This window comes from Choloepus didactylus, chromosome 2 (assembly GCF_015220235.1).
Source record: "Choloepus didactylus isolate mChoDid1 chromosome 2, mChoDid1.pri, whole genome shotgun sequence".
Lineage (NCBI taxonomy): Eukaryota > Metazoa > Chordata > Mammalia > Pilosa > Megalonychidae > Choloepus > Choloepus didactylus.
In genome coordinates, this window is record NC_051308.1 from 194,218,442 (window position 1) to 194,243,886 (window position 25,445).

The window sequence follows — 25,445 nt, forward strand, 5'->3', positions numbered from 1 at the left end:
GAAAACATAACAGTCATAAATATTTATGCACCAAGCCAGAATGCCCCAAAATTCATGAGGGAAATACTGCAATCACTGAAAGGAGAAATAGATACCTCTGCAATAATAGTTGGAGACTTCAATACACCACTCTCATCAATGGATAGAACATGTAGACAGAGGATCACTAAAGAAACAGAGATGCTGAATTGTATGATAAATGAACTAGACTTGACAGACATTTATAGAACACTACATCCAACAACAGCAGGATACACTTTTTTTCTCAAGTACTCATGGAACATTCTCTAGGATAGACCACATGTTGGGTCACAAAGCAAGTCTCAACAAATTTAAAAATATTGATATTATACAAAACACTTCCTCAGACCACAATGGAATGAAGTTGGAAATAAATAAAAGGCAGAAGGTCATAAAATTCACAAACATACGGAGGCTAAACAACACCCTCTTAGAAAACCAGTGGGTAAAGGAAGAAATTACAAGAGAAATTAGTAAATACCTCGAGGCAAATGACAATGAAAACACAATTTATCAAAACTTATGGGATGCAGCAAAGGCAGTGCTGAGAGGGAAATTTATTGTCCTAAATGCCTATATTAAAAGAGAAGAGAGAGCAAAAATTGAAGAGTTAACTGCTCACCTGGAGGAATTAGAGAAAGAACAGCAAACTAACCCCAAAGCAAGCAGAAGGGAAGAAATAACAAAGATTAGAGTAGAAATAAATGCAATTGAGAACAGGAAAACAATAGAGAGAATCAACAAAACCAGAAGTTGGTTCTTTGAGAAAATCAATAAAATCAATGGACCACTGGCTAGGCTAACAAAAAAAAAAAAAAGAGAGAGAGCAGATGCAAATAGATGCAATCAGAATTGGGAAAGGAAATATAACTACACACCCTGCAGAAATTAAGGAGATAATGAGAAGATACTATGAGCAACTATATGCTAATAAACTAGACAACTTAGATGAAATGGACAACTTCCTAGAAAAGCATAAACAACCAACATTAACTCAAGAAGAAATAGATGACCTCAACAAACCAATCACAAGTAAAGAGATTGAGTCAGTCATCAAAAAGCTCCCAAAAAGGAAAAGCCCAGGACCAGATGGTTTCACATGTGAATTCTACCAAGCATTCAAGAACAAATTAGTACCAATCCTGCCCAATCTCTTCAAAAAAATTGAAGAAGAGGGAAAGCTACCTAACTCTTTCTATGAAGCCATCATCACCCTAATACCAAAACCAGACAAAGATACTACAAAAAAAGAAAATTATAGACCAATTTCTTTAATGAATATAGACGCAAAAATCCTCAACAAAATACTCACAAATTGAATCCAGCAGCACATTAAAAGAATTATACACCATGACCAGGTGGGATTTATTCCAGGTATGCAAGGCTGGTTCAACACAAGAAAATCAATTAATGTAATACACCACATCAATAAATCAAAGCAGAAGAACCACATGATCATCTCGATTGATGCAGAAAAGGCATTTGACAAAATTCAACATCCTTTCCTGATGAAAACACTTCAAAGGATAGGAATAGAAGGGAACTTTTTAATTATGATAAAGGCAATATATGAAAAACCCACAGCTAACATCACACTCAATGGGGAGAGACTGAAAGCTTTTCCTCTAAGATCAGGAACAAGACAGGGATGCCCACTATCACCATTGCTATTCAACATTGTGCTGAAAGTTCTAGCTAGAGCAATTAGGCAAGAAAAAGAAATAAAAGGCATCCAAATTGGAGAGGAAGAAGTAAAACTTTCACTATTTGCAGATGACATGAGTCTATATGTAGGAAATCCAGAAAAATCTACAGCAAAGCTACTAGAACTAGTCAAGGAATACAGCAAAGAAGCAGGCTACAAGATCAACACGCAAAAATCTGTAGTGTTCCTATACACAAGTAATGTGCAACAAGAGGAGGAAATCAAGAAAAAAATCCCATTTACAATAGCAACCAAAAGAATCAAGTATTTAGGAATAAACTTAACCAAGGACACAAAAGACCTTTACATCGAAAACTATAAGAAACTGCTAAAAGAAATTGAACAAGACCTGAAAAAATGGAAGAACATACCATGTTCATGGATTGGAAGACTAAATATAGTTAAGATGGCAATTTTACCTAAACTGATTTACAGATTCAATGCAATACCAATTCAAATCCCAACAACTTACTTTACAGAAATAGAAAAACCAATAACTAAATTTATTTGGAAGGGTAAGGTGCCCCGAATAGCCAAAAATGTCTTGAGAAAGAGGAATGAAGTGGGAGGTCTCACACTACCTGACTTTGAAGCATATTACAAAGCTACAGTGCTCAAAACAGCATGGTACTGGCATAAGGACAGATATACTGATCAATGGAATCGAATTGAGTGTTCAGAAGTAGACCCTCACATCTATGGACAACTGATCTTTGATAAGGCAGTGAAGCCGAAGCAACTGGGAAAGAGCAGCCTGTTCAATAAATGGTGTTTGGAGAACTGGATATCCATTTCCAAAAGAATGAAAGAGGATGTCCATCTCACACCTTATACCAAAATTAACTCAAAGTGGATCAAAGACCTAAACATTAGCACCAAGACCATAAAACTCTTAGAAGAAAATGTAGGGCAATATCTTAAAGATCTTGTGAAAGGAGGTGGTTTCTTAGACCTCACACCCAAGGCACGAGCAACCAAAGAACAAATAGACAAATGGGATCTCCTCAAAATTAAACACTTTTGTACATCAAAGGACTTTGTCAGAAAAGTAAAAGGCAACCTACACAATGGGAGATGATATTTGGAAACCACATATCAGATAAGGGTTTAATATCCCAAATATATAAAGGAATCCTGCATCTCAATAACAGAAAGACAAACAATCCAATTAAAAAATGGGCAAAAGACATGAACAGACATTTTTCTGAAGAGGAAATACAAATGGCTCAAAAGCATATGAAAAAATGCTCAACTTCACTGGCTATCAAGGAAATGCAAATCAAAACCACAATGAGATATCATCTCACACCTACCAGAATGGCCATTATCCAAAAAACAGAAAATGACAAGTGCTGGAGAGGATGTGGAGAAAGAGGCACACTTATTCATTGTTGGTGGGAATGTAGAATGGTGCAACCACTCTGGAAGACAGTATGGAGGTTCCTCAGGAAGCTAAATATAGATTTGACATATGACCCAGCTATTCCATTGCTGGGTATATACTCAGAGGAACTGAAACTTAAGACACAAACAGACATTTGTAAACCAATGTTTATTGCAGCATTATTCACAATTGCCAAGAGATGGAAACAGCCCAAATGTCCATCAAAGGATGAGTGGATAAACAAACTGTGGTATATACACATGATGGAATATTATGCAGCTGTAAGACAGAACAAAGACATGGATCATGTAATAATGTGGATGAACCTTGAGGACATTACGTTGAGTGAAGTTAGCCAGAAACAAAGGACAGATTCTGTATGGTCTCACTAATATGAACAGACGTTAATGAACAAACTTTGGGAGTTAAAAGCTGACAACACAGGCGACCAGGAGATAGAAAGAGGGCAGAGATCAGCCATTTGATGCTGAAGGACTACAGAATGCTTAGGATTGATTGCATAGATCCAGAAATAGATAGCATAATACTGTGTGATGGTAGCACGGTATTGTAAGTACACTGAACAAAGATGTCTGTGAGTAAAGCTGAAAGAGGTGAGATAGGAGAATGTATGACACCAGAGGTAAAGATAGATGATAAAGACTGGGACTGTATAACGTGGCAAAAACTGGAGTGGCCAATGACTGTTACTAAATATACAAATATAAAAATGTTTTTGCATGTGCGAAAGGAAATGAATGTCAACCATGTAGAAATTTGAAAAAGGGATGGTATTCAGGAAAAAACATAATCAAAGCAAACTGGAGTCTATGGTCAACAGTAACATTGTAACATACCTCCATTAAATGTAACAAAGGCAATATGCCAATGCTAAATGTATATGAGAGGAGGATATAGCGGAGTAATATGGGATCCTTGGTAGTGGTGTTATTTGCTGTCCTTACTAGTATATTGTATTGTATGACATGTTATTTTTCTTTTTATCATTTTTTCTTATTGCTAAAAAAAAAAAACAAAACAATTTTTCTTGTAATCAGTATGTTCAAGTGCTGATTGTGGTGATAAATGTACAACTTTATGATGATACCATGAACAACTGATTGTACACTGTGGATAAATGTATGGTATGTGAACATAACTCTATAAAATTGTAGGAAAATATATATATAGGAGTAAAAGTGTTGGAGAAAACATGGTGAGAGGGATGATGCCTCACCAATATGGACTAACTACAATGTGTAAACTCAGAATTGAATCTTAGAACATAGCCTAACGTGGACACAATAATTGTAATAGTCCTTAGATTGTAAGCTCTTACAGCAGTTAACTCTATCCCTGAATTGTAAGGCCTATCTCTAAACTTTGAGATGCTGATCCCCTAGCGTATAACCTGATTGGTCTCTGGAACAATGCATATCTCTGAGATGCCTGAAACTCAGAGCTAGAGCTCGGCAGATATGAATGTCAGTATTAGTGCATACAGCCACTGTCAAAAAAAAAAAGCTGAAAAAGAGCCCAGACTTCAATTAGTGATATGAATGAAGCAGGTCTGGTTAAGACCAGGGCAAGCCAGGCCAAAGGGTAAAGGTTGAAACTGATTGTGTTTTAAAACTTCAACTTCCGTATGAGACCAAGGAAAGAGGTATCTATTTGGTACAGGATCTGAATTTTCTAAATGGTACAACTCTACAGTCGATTTGTTCAAACACCACAATTGCATGGAACTTTGAATAGGAAGTGAGATATGGTAGGTTAGTATAGGCTGGAGTGAAATAGTGACACATCCCAGAGTAATTTGGGCAGATTATAAAAAATATATTTACAGCCTCCCCTTCCCCAGCCCCGAGGATCTGGGGGAAGGTGCGGATGTGTTGGACATCCTCACCTGGACTGGTGTTGATGTTGTCAAAAACATTGGGACTGGCGGTTTGATGTGCTGAGCCCTCGAGCATGGGACTTGCCCTTATGAAGCTCATTACCACAAAGGAGAGTCTAAAGTTGTATGCAATGGTGCCTAAGAGTCTCCCCCTGAGTACCTCTTTGTTGCTCAGATGTGGCCCTCTCTCTCTCTAACTGAGCCATCTCGACAGGTGAACTCGCTGCCCTCCCCCCTACGTGGGACCCGACTCCCAGGGGTGTAAATCTCCCTGGCAACGCAGAGTATGACTCCCGGGGATGAATGTGGACCCGGCATCGTGGGACTGAGAGTATCTTCTTGACCAAAAGGGGGATGCAAAATGAGACGAAATAGTTTCAGTGGCTGAGAGATTCCAAATGGAGTCAAGAGGTCACTCTGGTGGACATTCTTATGCGCTATATAGATAACACCTCTTAGGCTTTAATGTATTGGAATAGCTAGAAGTAAATACCTGAAACTACCAAACTCCAACCCAGCAGTCTGGACTCCTGAAGACAATTATATAATAATGTAGATCACAAGGGGTGACAGTGTGATTGTGAAGACCTTGTGGAATCACACCCCCTTTATCTAGTGTATGGATGAGTGGAGGAATGGGGATAAAAACTAAAGGACAAATGGGGTGGGATGGGGGGATGATTTGGGTGTTCTTTTTTCACTTTTATTTTTTATTCTTGTTCTGGTTCTTTCTGATGTAAGGAAAATGTTCAGAGATAGATTGTGGTGATGAATGCATAACTATGTTATCATACTATGGACAGTGGATTGTATATCATGGATGATTGTATGGTGTGTGAATGTATTTCAATAAAACTGAATTTAATAAAAAAAAAAAAAAAGAATACATGACTAGAACTTGATAAAACTGTAACTCAAACCCAGGTTTCTTCTCCAAGCCCTGTTTTCAAACACAAGAAGGCTAATGGGAAACATTCATAGAGATAGGTTTAAGAGCAATTAAAACTACTGAATAATGTAGGGATTTCTAGGAGGTAAATTACTCTTTTTTTCTAAATCAAAACAGGCTATTCCAAATGACATTTGAGTTACAAAATTCTAAACCAGTGTTCCACAAATTTTTCATTATTGCCTGTCTAAGAAACCATTTTAGACATTTTTTCCCTAATTTCTCCCCCTATGAAATTGTAGAATCACAATACTCTGTATTTCTATTTATGTACTATTTGTATGTCTGTACTTTATATGTAAAAAGAGTAATTTTTTTCATCCCCAAGAACCAATTTTCATTTCTTTTGAGAATGAGTAATCTATGTGGTTATAGAAAGAAAATAGTCTTAATGTTTAAATTTGTAGAGCCCAGAGTAATATTAAGAATGCTTAATCTTTATATTTTAATCCTTCTTTTAATTGTAACTGAAGATTTTTTTTGTTTCTTATAAAAAGTAAATAAAATTTAATCAATATAGTCTTTTGTTAATTTTTAAACACATTTAATTGACTGTTACTTTGCTTCATTATCAGCATTTTAAAAGATAAATAAACTACTTGCTAGTACTAAATTGACTTAAAAAAAAAAGATAACACAAGAAAAGAAAATTACAGATGAAATTCTCTTATGAATATAGATGTAAAGGTCCTCAACAAAATACTTGCAAATTGAATCCAACAGTACATCTAAAGAATTATATACTAAGATCAAGTGGGTTTTATCCCAGGTATGCAAAGGCAGTTCAACATAAGAAAATCAGTTCATGTAATATACCACATCAACAAAATGCAGGGAAAAAACCACATGTTCATCTCCATTGACGCAAAGAAGGCACTTTATGAAATTCAGCATCCTTTCTTGATAAAAACACTTAGAAAAATAGGAATAGAAGGAATATGATAAAGGGCATATATGAAATACCCAGAGTTAACATCATACTCAATCACGCACTGAAACCTTTTCCCTAAGATTTAGAAAAAGACAAGGATACCCACTGTCACCACTGTTACTCAACATTGTATTGGAAGTTATAGACAGAGCAATTAGATAAGAAAAATAAATAAAATGCAGCCAAATTGGAAAGGAAGAAGTAAAACTTTCTCTATTTTCAGATGACATGATCTCATATATAGAAAGTCCCGAAAAATTGACAACAAAGCTACTATAGCTAATAAATGAACTCAGCAAAGTGGCAAGGAACAAGACAAACATGCAAAAAAATCAGTAGTGTTTCAATACACTAGTAATGAGCAATCCAAGGAGGAAATCAAGAAAAAAAATTCTATTTACAATAGACGCTAAAAGAATCAGATATCTAGGAATAAATTTAATCAAAGATATAAAGAACTGATAGAAAACTACAAAACATTGCTTTAAAACATCAAAGAAGACCTAAAGGACATTCCATGTTCATGGATTGGAAGACTAAGTATTGTTAAGATGTCAATTCCACCCAAAATGATTAACAGATTCAATGCAATCCCAAACAAAATTCTAACAGTCTATTTTGCAGAAATGGAAAAGCCAATTATCAAATTTATTTGGAAGGGTAAGGGACCCTAAATAGCCAAAAACTTCTTGAGAAAGAAGAACAAAGTTTGAGGACTCACACTTCCTGACTTTAAAGCATATTACAAACCTACAGTGGTCAAAGCAGCATGGTACTGGCATAAAGCTAAATAAACTGACCAAAGGAATTGAACTGAGAGTTCAGAAACAGACCCTCACACCTATTTACAACTGATTTTTGACAAGGTGCCAAGTCCACTCAACTGAGAAAGAACACTCTCTTCAACAAATGCTGCTAGGAGAATTGGATATTCATATGCAAAAGAATCAAAGAGGGCCCCTATCTCACACCATACACAAAAAAATGACTCAAAATGCATCAAAGAGCTAAGTATAAGAGCCAGGACTATAAAACTCTTAGAAGAAAATGTAGGGAAGCATCTTCAGGATCTTGTGTTTGGCATTGGTTTCTTAGACTTTATGCCCAAAGCACAAGAAACAAAAGAAAAAATAGATAAATGGGACTTCCTCAAAATGAAAAACTTTTATGTATCAAAGGACATTGTCACAAAAGTGAAAAGACAACCTACTAGTGGTAGACATAGCCAGAATATATGAAGAAATCCCACAACTCAACAATAAAAAGAAAACTCAATTAAAAATGGACAAAAGACTTGACAGCACTTTCTCCAAAGAGAATATACAAATGGCTAGAGAGCACATGAAAAGATGCTCAACATCACTAACTATTAGGGAAATGCAAATCAAAACCACACTGAGTTCCCAACCATTAGAATGGCTGCTATTAAAAAAATGGAAAATAAGTGTTGGAGAGGATGTGGAGAAACAGGAATGCTCATTCATTGCTGGTGGCAATGTAAAATGGTGCAGTTACTATGGAATGCAGTTTGGCGGTTCCTCAGGAGGCTAAGTATAGAACTATCATATCCCACTACTAGGTATATACCCAAAAGAATGGAAAGCAGGGAGTCAAACAGATATTTGCACACAGATGTTCACAGCAACATTGTTCACAATTGCCAAAAGATGGAAGCAACCCAAGTGACCATCACTAATAAATGGATAAACAATATGTCATATATACTTAGGATGGACTATTATTCAACTATAAAAAGAAATGAAGTCCTGGTGCATATGACAACATGGATGAATCTTGAGGACATTAAGCTGAGTGACATAAGCCAGAAACAGAGGGACAAATATTGTATGATCTCACTGTTTTGAAACAATTAGAATAAGTAAACTCATAGAGTCAGAATCTAGAATGCAGGTTACTTGGGGATAGATAGCAGATAAAGAATAAGGAGCTGATGCTTAATTTATACAGAACTTCGATTTAGGTTGATTGTGAAGGTTTGGAGGTGGATGGTGATGATGACTGCACAGTATTGCAACTGTAATTAACAGTCCTGAATTAGTATGTGAATGTGGTTGAAAGAGGAAGTTTTGGGTCATGTATGTTACTAGAATGAAAGTTAGAAGATAAAACATGGGACTGTATATCACAGTGAATCCTGTTGTGGATGATGGACTGGGGTTAATGGTACAAGTATAAGAATGTTCTTTCATGAATTATAACAAATGTATGCACTATTACAAAGTGTTAATAATAGAGTGGTATATGGGGAAAAATACAACTAATGTAAGCTATGGAATACAGTTAATAGTACTATTTTAATGTTCTTTCATCAATTGTAACAAACTATACCAATGCAAAGTGTCAACAATGGGGGTATATGAGAACGCTGTATTTTTTACACAACTTCTTTGTAAGCCCACTTCTCTAATTAAAAAAATAATTGTTTTAAAAAAGCAATATGTCTCCTCACTTCTACTAACTTATCCAAATTTCCTTTGCTTATAAGGACTCCATTCATATTGGGTTAAGGTCTACGGTGATTCCATTTGGCCTCACCCTAATAGGATCTTTAAAAGATCCTATTTACAAATGAGTTCATACTCACAGGACCTGGGGTTAGGACTTGAACATGTCTTTGTGGGGGATGTGATTCAGTCCCTAACACTGACCATATCAACTGTTAGTGAAGCAACTGAAACTCTCATAGTCTGCTGTTAATAATGTAATATGGTATAACCACTTTGTAAATTAAAAGAAAAAAAATTCTCCAGATCCCAACATCTAATATTTCCATTTCTTGCTAGGCTTTATTTTAAACACAATTTGAAATAGTTGGTAGTACCTATGTAATTTTATATCTTTTTATCTCTTAGCAGTACATCATAAGGACTCCTGATTTAAATAATACAAATTATTTGTATGCTCTGCTATCTCAGTATTCCAGTTATCTAAAACTAATGTTTTACAAAGCCCAGTAGCAAAATAGCTTACAATCACTTTGCATAATGTGGCAGAGCCACCATGGAAAGAAAGGCAATTAGAAAACTATTTTGTTTAATGGTCGAACTGAAATTTACTAAGTTAATCTGCCCTCTTCAAAGATATTACCTTCCGAACAGAGTCCCAGTGCTTCATAAGTAAGAAGTTCATTGACTGAAAAGCAATCATGAAGTTCTATTACATCAATATCACTTGGTCTTAAGCCAGATTTCTCATAGCACCTTCTTGCAGCTTCTTTACTCATATCGAAGCCAATCTAAAACCAAAATTAAGGTCATTAAAACTGGGCCTTTTAGAAAATGAAATGTTATAAGAGATTAATATATGCAAAACCTTAACAGCTTAGAATTGACAACACATTGAAAGCTCATTTGATTTTACAGTACAAAGAAAATCAAAATAAAATAATATTCAGGAGGAAGCATGCACATTTAAAAGTCTATTATAATAAAGGTTCAAATTTTTCTTTAAAGAAAAAAGACACACGAAAAGGATTTATAATTCCTGAAGCCATATATGGTCTTAAGTCACAAAAACTTTATTAAGCTACAATGTATGGTTGTGCATGGAAGCACTTTATCAACAGATTATGATTCAGAAACACTGAAATACATGTGGGAATTTCTATATGAAAATACATAATCTTCTTTTAGAAGATCATAGAGGATTCAAACCTATGTGTCCCATGTCCTTGCTTTGAACACCTCTTTGACCTCAGATAATGAAAACAGCATGCAAGCACAATTCCCTTCAAGGAATAAAACTGTGTTGTAATGGGAAATGTATTATAATCATAAAATAATCTCTTATACTATAATCTAAGTATAAGTTCCACCTCTGCCTCTTTGCATTCTTGGGCAAGTTATAGTGATATTTCCAAATTCACATCATTGTAAAATAATTTTGTAAAGTGTAATTTTCATATATATAAAATATATATATATTTTTTCAAATAGTCAGCTAACTGTGGGTCTGAATTCTTATCTTTTTTTCCAACCTCCATTTTGTACTCAATCTTCAGATCAGGATTTTTGGAATGAAGTGTGTCGAGAGAGGTCACTGAAAACATCCTTGTTTTCTCTTTAACAATGTGAGATTAAAATTCTAGGTATATTTAGTTGACTTGAAATAAAAATAATAGCATGTCTAGTTAATTAAAATTATCATTTTAATTCTATTATAAGAAGCATCTGCTCTCATCTGTTGTTTTCCCTTAACAGATTCTTCAGGATGGGTTACCGTATTAAAATTTCTAGGCCGATTTTTTTTTCTGAGTAAATAGCTTCCAGAGCTGATGACAACATGGTGACACCTTGAAGTTTTAAACAGCAATCCCTCAATTTGATTAACAAAACAGAATCTCTGACACACCGTTTTAATAACACTTTTTTCTTCAAATGAGCTTGGGAAATCAGTCACCATCTCTTGTGCCAAAATTTCCACAGCTTTGGATTGCAGGCCATACTTCTGTACAAATGCTTCACTAGCCAAAATGGCCGCTGCAGCACCATCTGAAGTGGGGCTAAAAGAAGGAAAAAATAATTATTTATACCCTGAACCATGTCAATCCTTGATTTCAGACCATGAGTTCTACCTATTGGGAAGAAAGGCCAAGGATGCTTGCTGGTCAGTGAACTGTCCTCTTGGTAACATCTGCAGTTAAAAATTGCACATTATTTCTATCTGAGAATTGAACCACCATCAAGAACTTAAAATGTTGCCAGTCACTGCTCATCCATCTCTGAAAGTTTCCCCAAAAAAGATCTTACTGCAAAAAATCCCATATTTGCCTCTGCAGATATATAAGGCATCTTCTAATGACTTCTGAAGAGTGAGTCTTTAAGGTTATTCCTATCCTAGTACAATCAAGATTCTACTGTAGACCTATGTAGCGCCAACGTCTTATTTTCCAAATAACTCAGTTCTGGAATCATTTGGAAACTGGGAAAGGAGGAAACAGGAGATACTGGAAAGTCTGTGGTTTGGGTAAGACTCTTGAGATATCCTCAGAATAGATCAATTCCCTTAGAGCAAGTTGTGAAGAAGGTGGGCAAAACACAAGATGCCCTCTGTGAGATCAGCTGGATTTTCTAAACAGGCAGACCCTCATATTGCTACAGAAGATAGCTGACCCCACTTGTTCACTTCCACCCCAGCCAGTATCTCCAGGGCACAGCCCAGTGATAACTAGGACACAGACAGGAGTTATACAGCACTCACTCAATCTACTACAACACAGAAGCAATTTTCAGTGTAAAACTATCATCATCATTCTTGGAGCTATTATTTTTTTTCCTCATTTCACTTTTACTCTCAGCTGCTACAATTGACTAAAATTTCCTACGGTAGAAGAAGACAACGAAGAAAATGAAATACCCACAAAGAAAATCTTTTGACACCACTGGCCTTCTCAGCCATATTTTAATGAATAAATACAATTAAAACAAACTCCCATAAGTTATGAGAGAAGGAAATAAAGTATAATTTTCGAAGAGAAGAGACAGTCTGTTTCTAGGCAAGAGTAGTAAGTAAGGGTGTTCTAATGAAGGTAACCGAGAGGATCTGGGTTGGCAGGACTATACATATATATTGGTAGGAAGCCTATAAAAGCCATACCCAGATACAGAGCCTGAAGTTTATTTCACAGAGGGGAGGGCAATGAGACCAGCAGTTACTTTTCTCTATTAAACATTTAAAAAAGTGTTTTTCTTACCAACATTGTAAGAGAGTCAAAAAATCAAAAACTTTTCGCGATGCCATCACTTCATCTAAACTGTATTCCTTTTGGAACTGGCAATACCTAAACACAAAATAAGTAGTTACTGAATGTGAGGTAGCATTACAGTTTTTGTTGACTATGTACTGGGCCAGAAGTTAAAGGGAGAATAATATTCAAATATGCTTTTTCACAAACAAAAAACAGACTTTTATAAATAGTTTCAACCTTTAATAAATAATCCTTGTGAATTCTGTTTAACGAAATAGTAATTCCAAAATACTATCTTTTTTTTCCCTGTAGAATTACAAACTGCTAGTTGCTTAAAAGCAAAATTAAATGATCTGCCATTCAGCCAACTTTTGTAGCAAAGATATTATGCAAGTACACTTAATGAAAGCTAATAGAACTCAAATAAATGTAGAAACCTGTAATAAATTATCTGCATTCTTCAAAACACATTTCCCTTCTGATGGCTGCAAGGAAAAAACTTATTTTTATTCTCTTTGATGCCTATAACAATTCAATTAGATGGTTTCAGAAACTCTACTCTGACCAAAACTCAGCAGCAGGAGTTTTCTAAAACAAAAACTTCAATTGGTATGGAAATTAACAAGCAATTCAAATGTTTAAAGGGCAAAGCCTGTGTACTCAGATCTATGGATGAGTATCTGCACCTTTGCTTCTGAAGTTAATTTTTACCATTGCCAGCTGTTGCGCATTGAATCTTGTCTCTCACAAAATACAAGGTTCCATCCCCTGGTCCTGTGTGTGAATCCACTTGTAAATAGGACCTTTGAAGATATTATTAGTTAAGGTGTACCCAAACTGAATAACAGTGGGCTTTTTGAATCCAATATGGCTAAAGTCCTATAGGCAAAGGAAATTGGACACAGAAAGAGAGAAACCACAGGGAGCAGCTAGAAGTTGGAAGTCAATGAAACCCAGAAGAGAATGGAGAAGATGTCGCTATGTGCGTTGCCATGTGATGGAAGTGCCAAGGAACCCCAAAGACTGCTGGCCAGCCAGAAGATACTGACCCCAGGAAGAAGCAAGCCTTCTAGCCTTTTAAACTGTGAGCCAATAAATTCCTGCTGTTGAGCCAGCTCATGGTATTTGTTTTGGGAGCTGGGGAAGTAATACACCAACTTTCAAAAAAACACCATATATGTCCTAGATCCTGTTCTAGGCACTGGTGACATGGACACAGTCCCTACTCTCAAGGAACTCAGTCTGATTCAGTAGCAAACAAACAGACAATTCTAATACATCATGACAAATGCTGTGGTAGAAATGTGATACAGACGCTAAGGGAGCACCCAGGATGTGCCTCAAACCTGGGAGCCAGAGGGGGCTTAGGCAAAGAAGAGGAAGTAGAAGAGAGATGATTCCTGGCAGAAGGAGCAGCACATGCAAAGCCTCTTGAGGTGACATAGTTCATTGAGGCCAGGGCATGAAGTCTGGTAGGGAATGGGAGGCAAGGTGAAAAAGATGGGGCAACAGAAATGAACAGGGATCAGATCATGAAATGCCACTTTATGGTGCTTGTATTTTGTACAAAACAATGGGGAAACTACTAAAGGATATAAGCTGGGGAGTGACATAATCAGATTTGTTATTTTCCCCAGAGGACTGTGATGTGGAAAATGGATTGTAAAAGTCATTACCTGAAACAAGTAAATCACTTTTAGGGTCTGTGGCAATAAGAAAGGCAGAAACGATAACGGCCTAAAGTAGGGAACTGGAATTGAAAAATGAAGAGAATTGATGAATTCAAGAGACAGTAAGGAGGCAGAATCACTAAGACTTCATCCCCAACTGCATATGACCCACTGAGGAACAAGGCAGAGACAAGGATGACGTATATGGTTTTCTATCTTGGATCTCTAGATGTCCTCTGATGTCATTCACTAAGATGGAGAACGCTGAAGAAAGAATAGGTTAAGAGGAAATGATATATTCTTTACGGACATGTTCAGTCTGAGGCACTTATAGGACATTGTTGCAGTTTGCTAATGCTGCAGAATGCAAAACACCAGGGTTGGATTGGCTTTTATAAAAAGGGGGTTTATTTGGCTATACAGTTACAGTCTTAAGGCCATAAAATATCCAAGGTAACACATCAGTAATCGGGTACCTTCAGTGGAGGACGGCCAAAGTCATCCGGAAAACCTCTGTTAGCTGGGAAGGCATGTGGCTGGCATCTGCTCCAAAGTTCTGGTTTCAAAACGGCTTTCTCCCAGGACGTTCCTTTCTAGCAAGCTTGCTCCTCTTCAAAACGTCACTCACAGCTGCACTCAGTTCAGTCTCTTTGAATCAGCACGTTTATATGGCTCCAATGGTCAAGGCCCACCCTGAATGGGTGGGGCCACGCCTCCATGGAAATATCCCATCAGTTATCATCTACAGTTGGGTGGGGCACATCTCCATGCAAACAACCTAATCCAAATGTTCCAACTTAATCCCCACTATTATGTCTGCCCCACAAGATTGCATCAAAGAATATGCCTTTTTCTGGGGGACATAATACATTCAAACCAGCACAGACATCTCCATAGAGAGATGACTGGGAGAAAGTTAAAGAGACGGGTCTGAAGGTTCAAGAGGTGTGGGCTATCCCTAACACCGATCTACTTGTCACAGAGTCTACCACCTTCACGTATTCTTAAAGTTTGTGAGAAAGAACTTGAGAATAGTTTCGTTCTTTCTTTCTTTCTTTTCTTTTTTGCATTCAATGAGAAATTTTATTTCAATTATCCACAAAACAATATTATAATACTTTATAAAAGTATTAAGTTTCAGGCTACCATCATTCACTTAAAAAAGTGTTTGTGCTAGAAAGTTGTTTTTGTTTTTTTTTTTTGGGTGAGTGTTAAGTTCCACATTAAGAGAGTGAAGAAAACAAGCTGTTGAAAAAAATCTTCAAATGCACAAAGTTGTTTATTTTTCTTGGCAATTTAAAAATCCATAACCATTTAAACTGAATACACATCAAGTTAGTGTTTTATTTCCTTACTATACAATTGTTATTACAAGGAATTGCTCCATTCAGTTAAAACCTAATGAATATCATCAACTTTTCCTGTCTTATTTTTCTTAAAAGCATTAATACATTTATCATGTTCCCTTTTCAAAATGCTTAGAAAAATTACAGTATCATAGTTCACACAAAGCCCTTTAAAAATCTGATGTCACAGGGTTGTAGAAGTTAAGGGTAAATAATGATGCACTCTTCCTTAGGAGGACCCCTTGGTACAGGAATTCAATACTAAGCAGGTTATATAAACATAAGAAACATCACAATTTTTAGTACCCAAACTGTTGCCAACTTGCATGAAGTTCATTTGTCACATTTTAAAATGGTTTGAATTCCAACTGACACGATGGCACAGAATTTTAAATTTCATAATTAAATCAGGTAAGTGATGGCAGTTAAAAATTACATTACTAAAATATGGGGCCCTGATGTTATTGCTGTATTTAAAGTGTGACTATAAAATAGAGTATTTTAAAAACATAAATATTAGACTTTTATCATACTCATTTTTCCTTTGCTAGACACTTAAACCAGTAATGCTGCTATTCAAATTCATATTTTGGAATTTCTTTGTAACTTAGTCATAAAAACCAATCTTACTTTATGTTGCACTTCTCCACTTTAATTATAAATGGGCAAAAACTATCCTCTTTTTTGCATTATTATTATTCTGAATTAGTTTTCCTCCTCAAATCAATTATATTCTAAAAGAGAAAAAATTGTCACCATTAAGTATATTTTAAAAAGTGAATTTAAGATAAAACAGAAATTTGAAGACTGGAGTTTTAAAAATGTTTTGAGGAAAAGCTGTATACTGGAATAAATAGGAAGCCTTAACGTCACTATTTTGAGGATTTAACACTTATGTAGTATGTATACCAAGAAAAATTATAATCATACCTTATAATTCTTAAAAAGTCTCAGAAAAGAGATAAGTGAGTAGCTCTGAGTGCCAGTAAAGTCATTTTGTCACTCCATGACATCAATATTAAACATTCCATTCCATCCCTCTACCTGTAAAGATTTCACATTTTCTTTTCTCTTATTTCTTTTAAATACATTTTTCTCTCTTAGTCTATACTCATTAACAGCAGAAGTGCATTCAAGTCCCTGATCTAGTGATATTTTATATTTGTGGCACCCTTCCCCATAAGTACATATTAGCAACATCTACAATACTAAGTCTATATTTTGAAAAAGCATTGTTTAAATCCTGGGTCTTAGTTTTCATGGTATCTAAAGATTAAAAGATTTCCCCTTGTATTGGACAGTACAATTTTAATCATCTATTGCCTTTTTAAATCAATGCAACCTTATAAAAGATTAACTCACTTCCTAGTTATCTTCATTATTCTAAATTAACCTATTCAGAAAATGATTAAAGTGAAAAATTTCTTATTCCACTTTCCAGTTCTGTGAATGAATATTATCATACTATATTATACTTTCAAATTCCACTGCTGAGGGATAACATTTAATCAAGTTTTAGATACTGCTTATATTCCTTTTTGCTTCCAAGAAACCTGGTCCATGTCCATGCAAAAGGAGGCATATATTCAGATTGCATATTAACAGTTCAACTTAATGAATGCAAAAAAAAAAATTTTTACACTGGATGGAATTGTTTGGTTCATGAAGTTCCTTGATTATAAATTTTATTATGTATAACTTTTTATGTCCCAAGTTTTGACTGCAATAATAAATAATTTTCCCTTAACAATTCTGAATTGGGGGGAGGGGGAAAGAGGATTTATAAACAGTAGCCTTGTTGCTCTTCATTGTCATGCTATCACTCACACTGTCATTAACATCTTAGCTATACTTTATCTTTAGACTCTGCAATAAGTTGCAAAATTCATCATTGGTACTTCAGAGTTGAACACCTGGGGAAAAAAAAGTGGTTTTGTGCAACTATGTCTAGAACTCCAGTTAAAATTTCATTAATTCCGTTTAAAAAAAAAACATGCAGAGTGACTCCCAGGGGTGCAGATCTCCCTGGCAACACAGGATATGACTCCCAGGGATGAACCTGGATCCAGCATTGCGGGATTGAGAACATCTTCTTGACCAAAAGGGGGATACGAAATGAAACAAAATAAAGCTGCAGTGGCTGAGAGATTTCAAATGGAGGCAAGAGGTCACTCTGGTGGACATTCTTACGCACTATATAGGTAACATTTCTTAGGTTTTAATGTCCTGGAATAACTAGAAGTAAATACCTTAAACTACCAAACTCCAACCCAGTTAGCCTTGACTCTTGAAGATGATTGTATAACAATGTAGATTACAAGGGGTGACAGTGTGATTGTGAAAACCTTGTGGATCGCACTCCCTTTATCCAGTGTATGGATGGATGAGTAGAAAAATTGGGACAAAAACTAAATGAAAAATAGATGGGATGGGGGAGGATGATTTGGGTGTTCTTTTTTACATTTATTTTTTATTCTTGTTACAATTCTTTCTGGTGTAAGGAAAATGTTCAAAAAAAGATTGGGGTGATGAATGCACAACTATATGATGGTACTGTGAACAGTTGATTGTACACCATGGATGACTGTATGGTATGTAAATACTTCTCAATAAAACTGAATGAAAAAAATTACATGCAGAGTGAAGATTTTCTTCTTTTGATTCCTGTACTTAAGTGAGGAACTCAACACAAGTTCTTTATATTTTGGCAGATTTGTGCATATAAAATAGGCTACTTGACTTATAAATTTTCTCCTGGCTGGTACTGTGGCTCTGTAGCAGTGAAGTAGTCTTCCAAGAAGGACTGAATATATTCAAATGTTGGTTGTTCATCAGGGTCCTTCTTCCAATGAAGGTTCATCAATTCATGTAGGGATTCTGGACAGCCCCGAGGGCAAACCATCCTGTATCCCTGTTCCACCTGCTCCAGCACTTCGCTGTTCCCCATGCCTGGATATGGAACTCTGCCCTTTGTTACCAGTTCTGTCTGCAGAATTCCAAATGACCACGCATCGGACTTTACAGTAAATCGGTCATACAGTGCAGCCTCAGGAGCTGTCCATTTGATTGAGAATTTTGCATCTTGTCTTGCAGTATATTCATTGTCTTCAATTAACCTTGCTAAACCAAAATCTGCTGTTTTGCACACAAAGTTTTCTCCTACATGAATATTAGCAGCCCAAAGGTCGAGGTAGATACAACTCATGCTTTCAATATATGCCATGCCATCAGCAATCGGAGCAGCCATATCAACCAGCTGTGGGAGCTTCAAATACTTTCCATCTCCCTCCTTAAGGAAATCTGCTAAACTCCCTTTTGACATAAATTCAGTGACCATGTAAATTGGCTCTTCAGAAATAACCACATACAGTGGAACAAGTTTATCATGTCTTAATTTCTTCATGATCTGAGCCTCTTGAAGAAAAGCTCCTGGCATCATTGTACCTGGTTTTAGTGTTTTGATTGCTACTTTTATGGTTCCATTAGATGTTCCCATCCATACTTCACCAAAACACCCTTGTCCTAGTTTAACCTCTAGTCGCAAAGATTCTCGAGGGAGTTCCCAAGCATCTTTTGCTAGACTGGGGTTTCATAGTTGGACACACAGTTGTTAACTTATGGTATAAACCATCAGCATGCTCTGTGTAGTGTCTCACCAATTTCTGCAGTGTGTCAAATTGTGCTCTGGTTGTGATATAGTATCCACCATTGTCAAGTTTTCTAATTTTGTAGTGTTTCATATTGTCCCCTCTTATCTCATCCCAATCATGAATAGAGAGGGAATAAGCACCTTTAGCAGTTTCACTCTCTCTTATGAAGAAAATACCTCGTTGGTTTCCAGGATTCAGAAGTAATCTTTCAGCATCTTTTCTCCCTGTTTTTGCTAAATTACCATTCTTCTGCCTGAATGGAGTCTGCTGGTGCTACACAATTGCTAGGGATATAACCATTCTTTCCTGTAGCAATTGATCTTGCTTCCCACCAGTCTCCTTCCATACCATTATCTGACATCTTTCATCTTTCTTAAATGAAAGGTCTTCTGCAGTTCTAGCTTCATAATTATATAAGGCCACAAATACAGTAACACCACCTGTTAAACCAGTGGGATATGAAGTTGGCACCACCGAGAATGAGGAAGATGCTCCTCCAAAAGGTGTCAGTCCTGAAGATCCTCCAAACGATGTTATGGAAAGATTGCTAAAAATTAACAGATGCTCCCCTTGCTGATGATGACGGTGACACTGCAGTGTGTTCTGCTCCATAAAGGCTGACACTTGTGCTGACAAGCTCTGGAGTGTTTTCAGTTCTATATTTAATGGCTGGACTTTTGTTCTCTTTACTTTTAATGCAGCCAATTATCAAATCTGTTCTCCGGCTGCGACTGCCTGAGGCGCTGCTGCGGCAGCTCAGGTGAAGGCGAGTGAGCCGAGGGCGGAGGGCGGCGGCTTCCCCCGGGACCTCCGCATTCTGTGTGCGCCAGGCGGCGGCCGAGAATAGTTTCCTAACTTAACCTTCTTAGGAATATGTAACAGAGTAGCTGTAATGACTATTCAGAAGACCCCGAATTCTCTTTTTTCTCTTGCTAAGGAAAATCTAGTGCAAGAAGTCAGCATTTGAAACTGCTTAGCCAAATCTAGAAGGCTATTCTTGACTGAAAGCGTTTTAAATGATGAAACTAACATCCATAAATAATATTTGCCTATTCAACACAACGGAGACCTTATAATGTATATGGAGCATCATGGGGGCAGGGAACTTGTTGGTCTTGTTCACTTCTGTATCAGCAGCAGCTAAAACAGTGTCTTGCACATAGTTGGCTGCTGAATATGTATGTGCTGAATGAGCAAATGAATTAATGAAATGCCTTAAGAAGACTGCTGTAACGAGTAGATAAATGAGTACCAGGTTAGTCAGGGAGTTAAACAGGAGGAAGACTTGGAGGAGACATACAAGCTTTGATTCTCTGGAGAAAGCAGGATCTGCTCTTTGAGGCTTCTCAAAGCCAGGAACCATAGTGTTATCAGTTCCTCAGAATATTGCTAGAGTTCCTTGCTGGTTTCAGGAATTCACAGGAATTTTTAATGGTTCTCCAAGTTCTAAGGATAAATAAATAAGTTCTAGACCATCTTTATGAGTTTAAGATTACTCTCCTTTTCAGTGATAGCAAAGTTTTATTGTACATATACTATGTTCCAACTATCCTGCTAGACACTAAGAATAAAAAGATGAGTTAATCCCTGCTCTCAAGGGGTTCATCAGAGGAGACTATTCATAACTATGATACTGTGTGATGTGTTATAATAGAGATATGCAAAGAATGTAATGAAGCTCACAAGAAAAACATTATGCCTAGTAAACTTTAGGAAGGTGTTAAGAAAGGTGATGATACTTGGGCTGGGACTTGATGGGTTAGTAGATGTTCACCAAACAGAAGAAAGGCAGAATGATATTCCCAAATAATAAGTAAAAACATAGAACCAAGTCCTGTATAGCACACCTGGGGAAAAAACAAGTAATCTGGTGAAGTTAGAGACTGGGAATATCAAAGGAAGTGGAAACAAATGAGACTGGCAAAATAGAAATGGGCCAAATTATAATGGGCATGCTATCTCATACTAAGAAGTATGGATTTTATCTCACAAGAACAGGAATTCACTAAAACTTTCACAGTAAAAATACCTTTAGAACTAGAGCACGAGACTAGAAAATATTTTTAAGTTAGGTATGTCCAGAATTCAAACATCAATTTAAAATCAAGAGAAGGAGAACTAGAAGCTGCATAAGGTATTAGGACTATGTGTCAAGTGTTCCTTGTCATGTTTTTATGTTTATTAAATGTGGCAAAATTTGTTTAATACTTCAGAAACAATTTACAGAGCAACTATTATGTTCCAGGCATGATGTCAAGCATTAAAAACATAAGATAGGAGATGGCTCTTGCCCTCAAGTTTATAATCTAGGATGAAGAAAAGTATGAACAGAGTATTTTGCCACTACCTAAAATGATCTTGGGCAAGTTGTTTAATTTTTGTAAGCCTCATTTTCCTCACCTATAAAATGAGGAAAATAATATCTACCTTATAGGGTCCTTGAAAGGATTAAATGAAAATGTACATAAAAGTATCTGGCACAGTGACACATAATTAGCATTCAGTAAGGCTACCTAGCATTCTTATATCGCCTGGTGTTACTTCTTCTGTAGTGATTCTAATTATGTGGCCTCAACTATACTCCTAATGGACCAATTTTAGTCAAAAAAACATTAAGTATTTGCTATGAGCTAGGCATTGTGCTAAGCACTAGAGATACAAAAATTAGTACAAAGATTAATAATCTGTAATACATTTGATACAATTTTACTTCAGATTATTTCTAAGACATAAATAAACATATTACTCTGCCAGAGTAACAATGATGCAGAAATAACTAAAACATATCCAAGTTACAAATACGTATTTTACAAATAAAGTTTTTAATTGATCAAAACAAATGGAGAAAAGTTGTAATGAATGGCCTAAAATGTTAAGTGGCTATTTCCAATTCAAATTATTATAATAAATTTCTTCCACTAGAGTTGCAGTGTATGACAATTATATCTTTTAATACCAGCCATCCACTTTTTTTTTTTAAAAAAGAGTCATTAATCTTACATGGTATTCTAAATAAATACAGGCCAAGAACTAAAAAGTAGTCAAAAGTTTAGTTAGTATCTTTGAGATCTTGTATTTACATTCAAGCATAAAGTTCTATATTTTACAGCAGGCATATTTTTATTAGCCCATGTCTCTCAAATACTTACGGGTTATTAACTGAATGTTTATGATTTTTCCATCCAATTTTTGCAAAATGTTCAAGTTTTGTTCCTGTAGAGAAAGCAAACATCTATCAGCGGGTGAATGTTTTTATACTGCTTGCTAATAAATGTTGAAATGCTGCTCAGTGTCTTGCAAAATATTTTCACATTTTCTCTTGCTATGTATCAAGATTGGAGACTTCAACACTGATCCCTCACATAAACATTTCTTCATAAGTAAACTTGGGTATATTTAATGAATTGAATCAACTAACAGGCATAAGAAATAAAAATAGTTCACACTGGTCTATTTTACCCAGTTGTTTTAGTTTTCTGGTTGATAAAACAAATACTATAAAATGGGTTGGCTTAACCATGGGAATTTATTGGCTCATGGTTTTGAGGCTAGGAGAAAGCCAAAATCGAGGCATCAACAAAGCAATGCTTCTCCCCAAAGACTGGTGTTCTGGGGCTGGCTGCCAGAGATCCTTGGTCACTGGCTTTTCTATCACATCATATGGCAATGCACATGGAGGCATCTTCTCTTTTATCTTCTGGACTCCACTGGACTTCAAGCTTCTTCTACTCCCTGTGCCTTCTCTCTTTCCAAGTCCAACTTCCTTTGCTTCTAAGGACTTCAGCCATATTGGATTAAGGCCCACCCTCATTCAGTTTGGGCATAGCTTAACCAATAACAACTTCAAAGGTCCAATTTACAAATGGGTTCAAGCACACAGAACCAGGGGTTGGGACCTAAACATGCCTATTGTGGGGAATGTGATTCAATCCCCAACAGTAGTATAGACTTCAAGTTCAAAAACTAGAAAATGAAGCCTGGGCTCATAGTGGTAAGTAAGGGAAAGCACTGAGAGCAATTCTTCCAGGAGTCTGCCCAAATATCCCAATAACCCTGGGCTTAGAGAATTTTATAGTTCTTGTTCCCTCCAGAGACTGAAAAATATCTCTTCTTCCCTCTCTTCTTGAGAAAGCAGAAGGGTCTTTAGAAGAGTTACATCATGACAAAAAATATGGATTCTTTTTAAATTCCTTATCAGAAATTTTAAAATATAGTATCAGAAATGAAAAGCAAGCATACTGATGAAATAAAACTTGCTTTTTTAAAAAACTATTTTAAAAAAGATAAAACAGAGTAAAATGGGCTTTGAATTCTCATTTGAAGCTTGAAGTTCAAGGAAGGGAAAGGTTGACTAACTACTAGAGCTGATAATGCTGTTTTAGTGAATAGTACAGTAAAGCAGAAAGTTTCCATCTCTGTTTGTCTCTCACTTCTATGTCAAGAAGGATGACGTTCAGAGCAGAAATCGTATACATATTATTGAGCAAATCTTATTCCAATTATCATAAAAAGGGAATAGATTCCACACTGGTGGAATCAGTTTGATTCCAAACTGTGGAAGACAGTTTGGCAGTTCCTTAGAAAGCTAAGTATAGAACTACCATACTTGACCCACAATCCCACTGCTAGGTATATACCCAAAAGAGTTGAAAGCAGGAATTCGAACAGATATTTTCACACTGTTGTTCACAGCGGCATTATTCACAATTACCAAAAGATGGAAGCAACCCAAGTGTCCATTAACTGATGAATGGGTAAATAAAATGTAGTATATATACATACAATGGATTATTATTCAGCCGTAAACAGGAATGCAGTACTGATACATGCAACAACATGGATGAAACTTGAAGACAACATGTTGAGTGAAATAAATCAGACACAAAAGGACAAATATTATATGATCCCACTGTTTTGAAATAATTAGAATAAGCAAACTCACAGAATCAGAATCTAGAATATAGATTATCAGAGGACAGGATTGAGCTAGGGAATGTGAAGTTAAGGCTTAAAATGTACAGGGCTCCTATTTGGAATGATGGAAATGTTTTGGCAATGGATGAGGGTGATGGTAGCACAATACTGTGAATGCAATTAACAGCACTGAAATATATATATGAATATGATTAAAAGGAGAAGTGTTAGATTGTATAAATGGTGACAAAATAATTAAAAAAAAAATCCATGTAACCACACTACACAGTGAACCCTAAGTTAAACCATGAACTTTAATTAATAGTATAATTATAAAATGTTCTATCAGCGATTGTACCAAATGTTCCACACCAGTGTAAAGTGTTGGTGGTGAGGTGGTATATGGGAATCCTGTATTTTATGTATGATTGTTCTGTAAACCCACAACTTCTCTAATAAAAGAAAAAAAAAAGTCCCTAAGAAGGTGGAGCTTAATCCCTCCCTCCACCCCTTGAATGTGCGCTAGACTTAGTGAGTTACTTGAAAGAATAAAGAAAGAGGAAAAATAGTAACTTTACAGCAGAGAAACCTGGCAAACAATACTTTAACAAAGTGATGAAGGTTAACCTCACTAGTGATGTCATGTGGATATCATGTACCCCATGATATTATGTGTCATGAAGGACATGTCAACTTCCCAAAAATCTGTAACAAGGTCTAATCATGAGAGAAATATCAGACAAATCCAGGTTGGGGGACATTCTATAGGTATCTAGCCAGTAATCTTCCAGAATGTCAAGGTCATGAAAAACAAGAAAAGACTGAGAAACTTTCACAAAGCAGTGAGATTGGAGAGGCATGGCACCTCAATACAAAACCCTGGATTGGATCCTAGAAAAGGAAAATCTGATGAAATCCAAAGAAAGTGTGGAATTAATTTATGATCAAGTACCAGTGTTGACTTCTTGAATTTTGACAAATATACTAACATTAACAATGGGAGAAACTGGGTGAAGAGTATATGGGAATTTTCTGTACTAATCCTTACAACTTTTCTGTATATTTAAAATTATTTCAAAACAAAAAATCTATTTTAAAAAGACCCTAAAAGATATTATAAATAACTTTATTTAAATGTTTAGATGAAATTGGAAAGTTTAGACAAAATGGCCAAATTCCTAGAAAAATACAACATACCAAAACCAACACAATGAAAAATCTGAAGAGTCCTATAACTGATAAAGAAATAAAACTTGTAATTAAAAATTTCC

General features: G+C 36.0%; 1 protein-coding gene and 1 pseudogene across 2 annotated transcripts in view; both read right to left on the reverse strand.

Moving 5' to 3' along the window:
* SCP2 (sterol carrier protein 2) overlaps positions 1–25,445 on the reverse strand; it is a 239,240-nt gene that overhangs the window by 141,239 nt on the left and 72,556 nt on the right. For both annotated transcript variants that reach the window (XM_037827204.1, XM_037827205.1), the window contains 4 exons: positions 22,410–22,473; positions 12,601–12,687; positions 11,259–11,409; positions 9,996–10,143 (listed from right to left, as the gene is read on the reverse strand). In XM_037827204.1, coding sequence (XP_037683132.1) covers positions 9,996–10,143; positions 11,259–11,409; positions 12,601–12,687; positions 22,410–22,473 — 450 coding nt within the window. The remainder of the gene's footprint in view (positions 1–9,995; positions 10,144–11,258; positions 11,410–12,600; positions 12,688–22,409; positions 22,474–25,445) is intronic.
* LOC119527312 lies at positions 18,197–20,310 on the reverse strand (annotated as a pseudogene).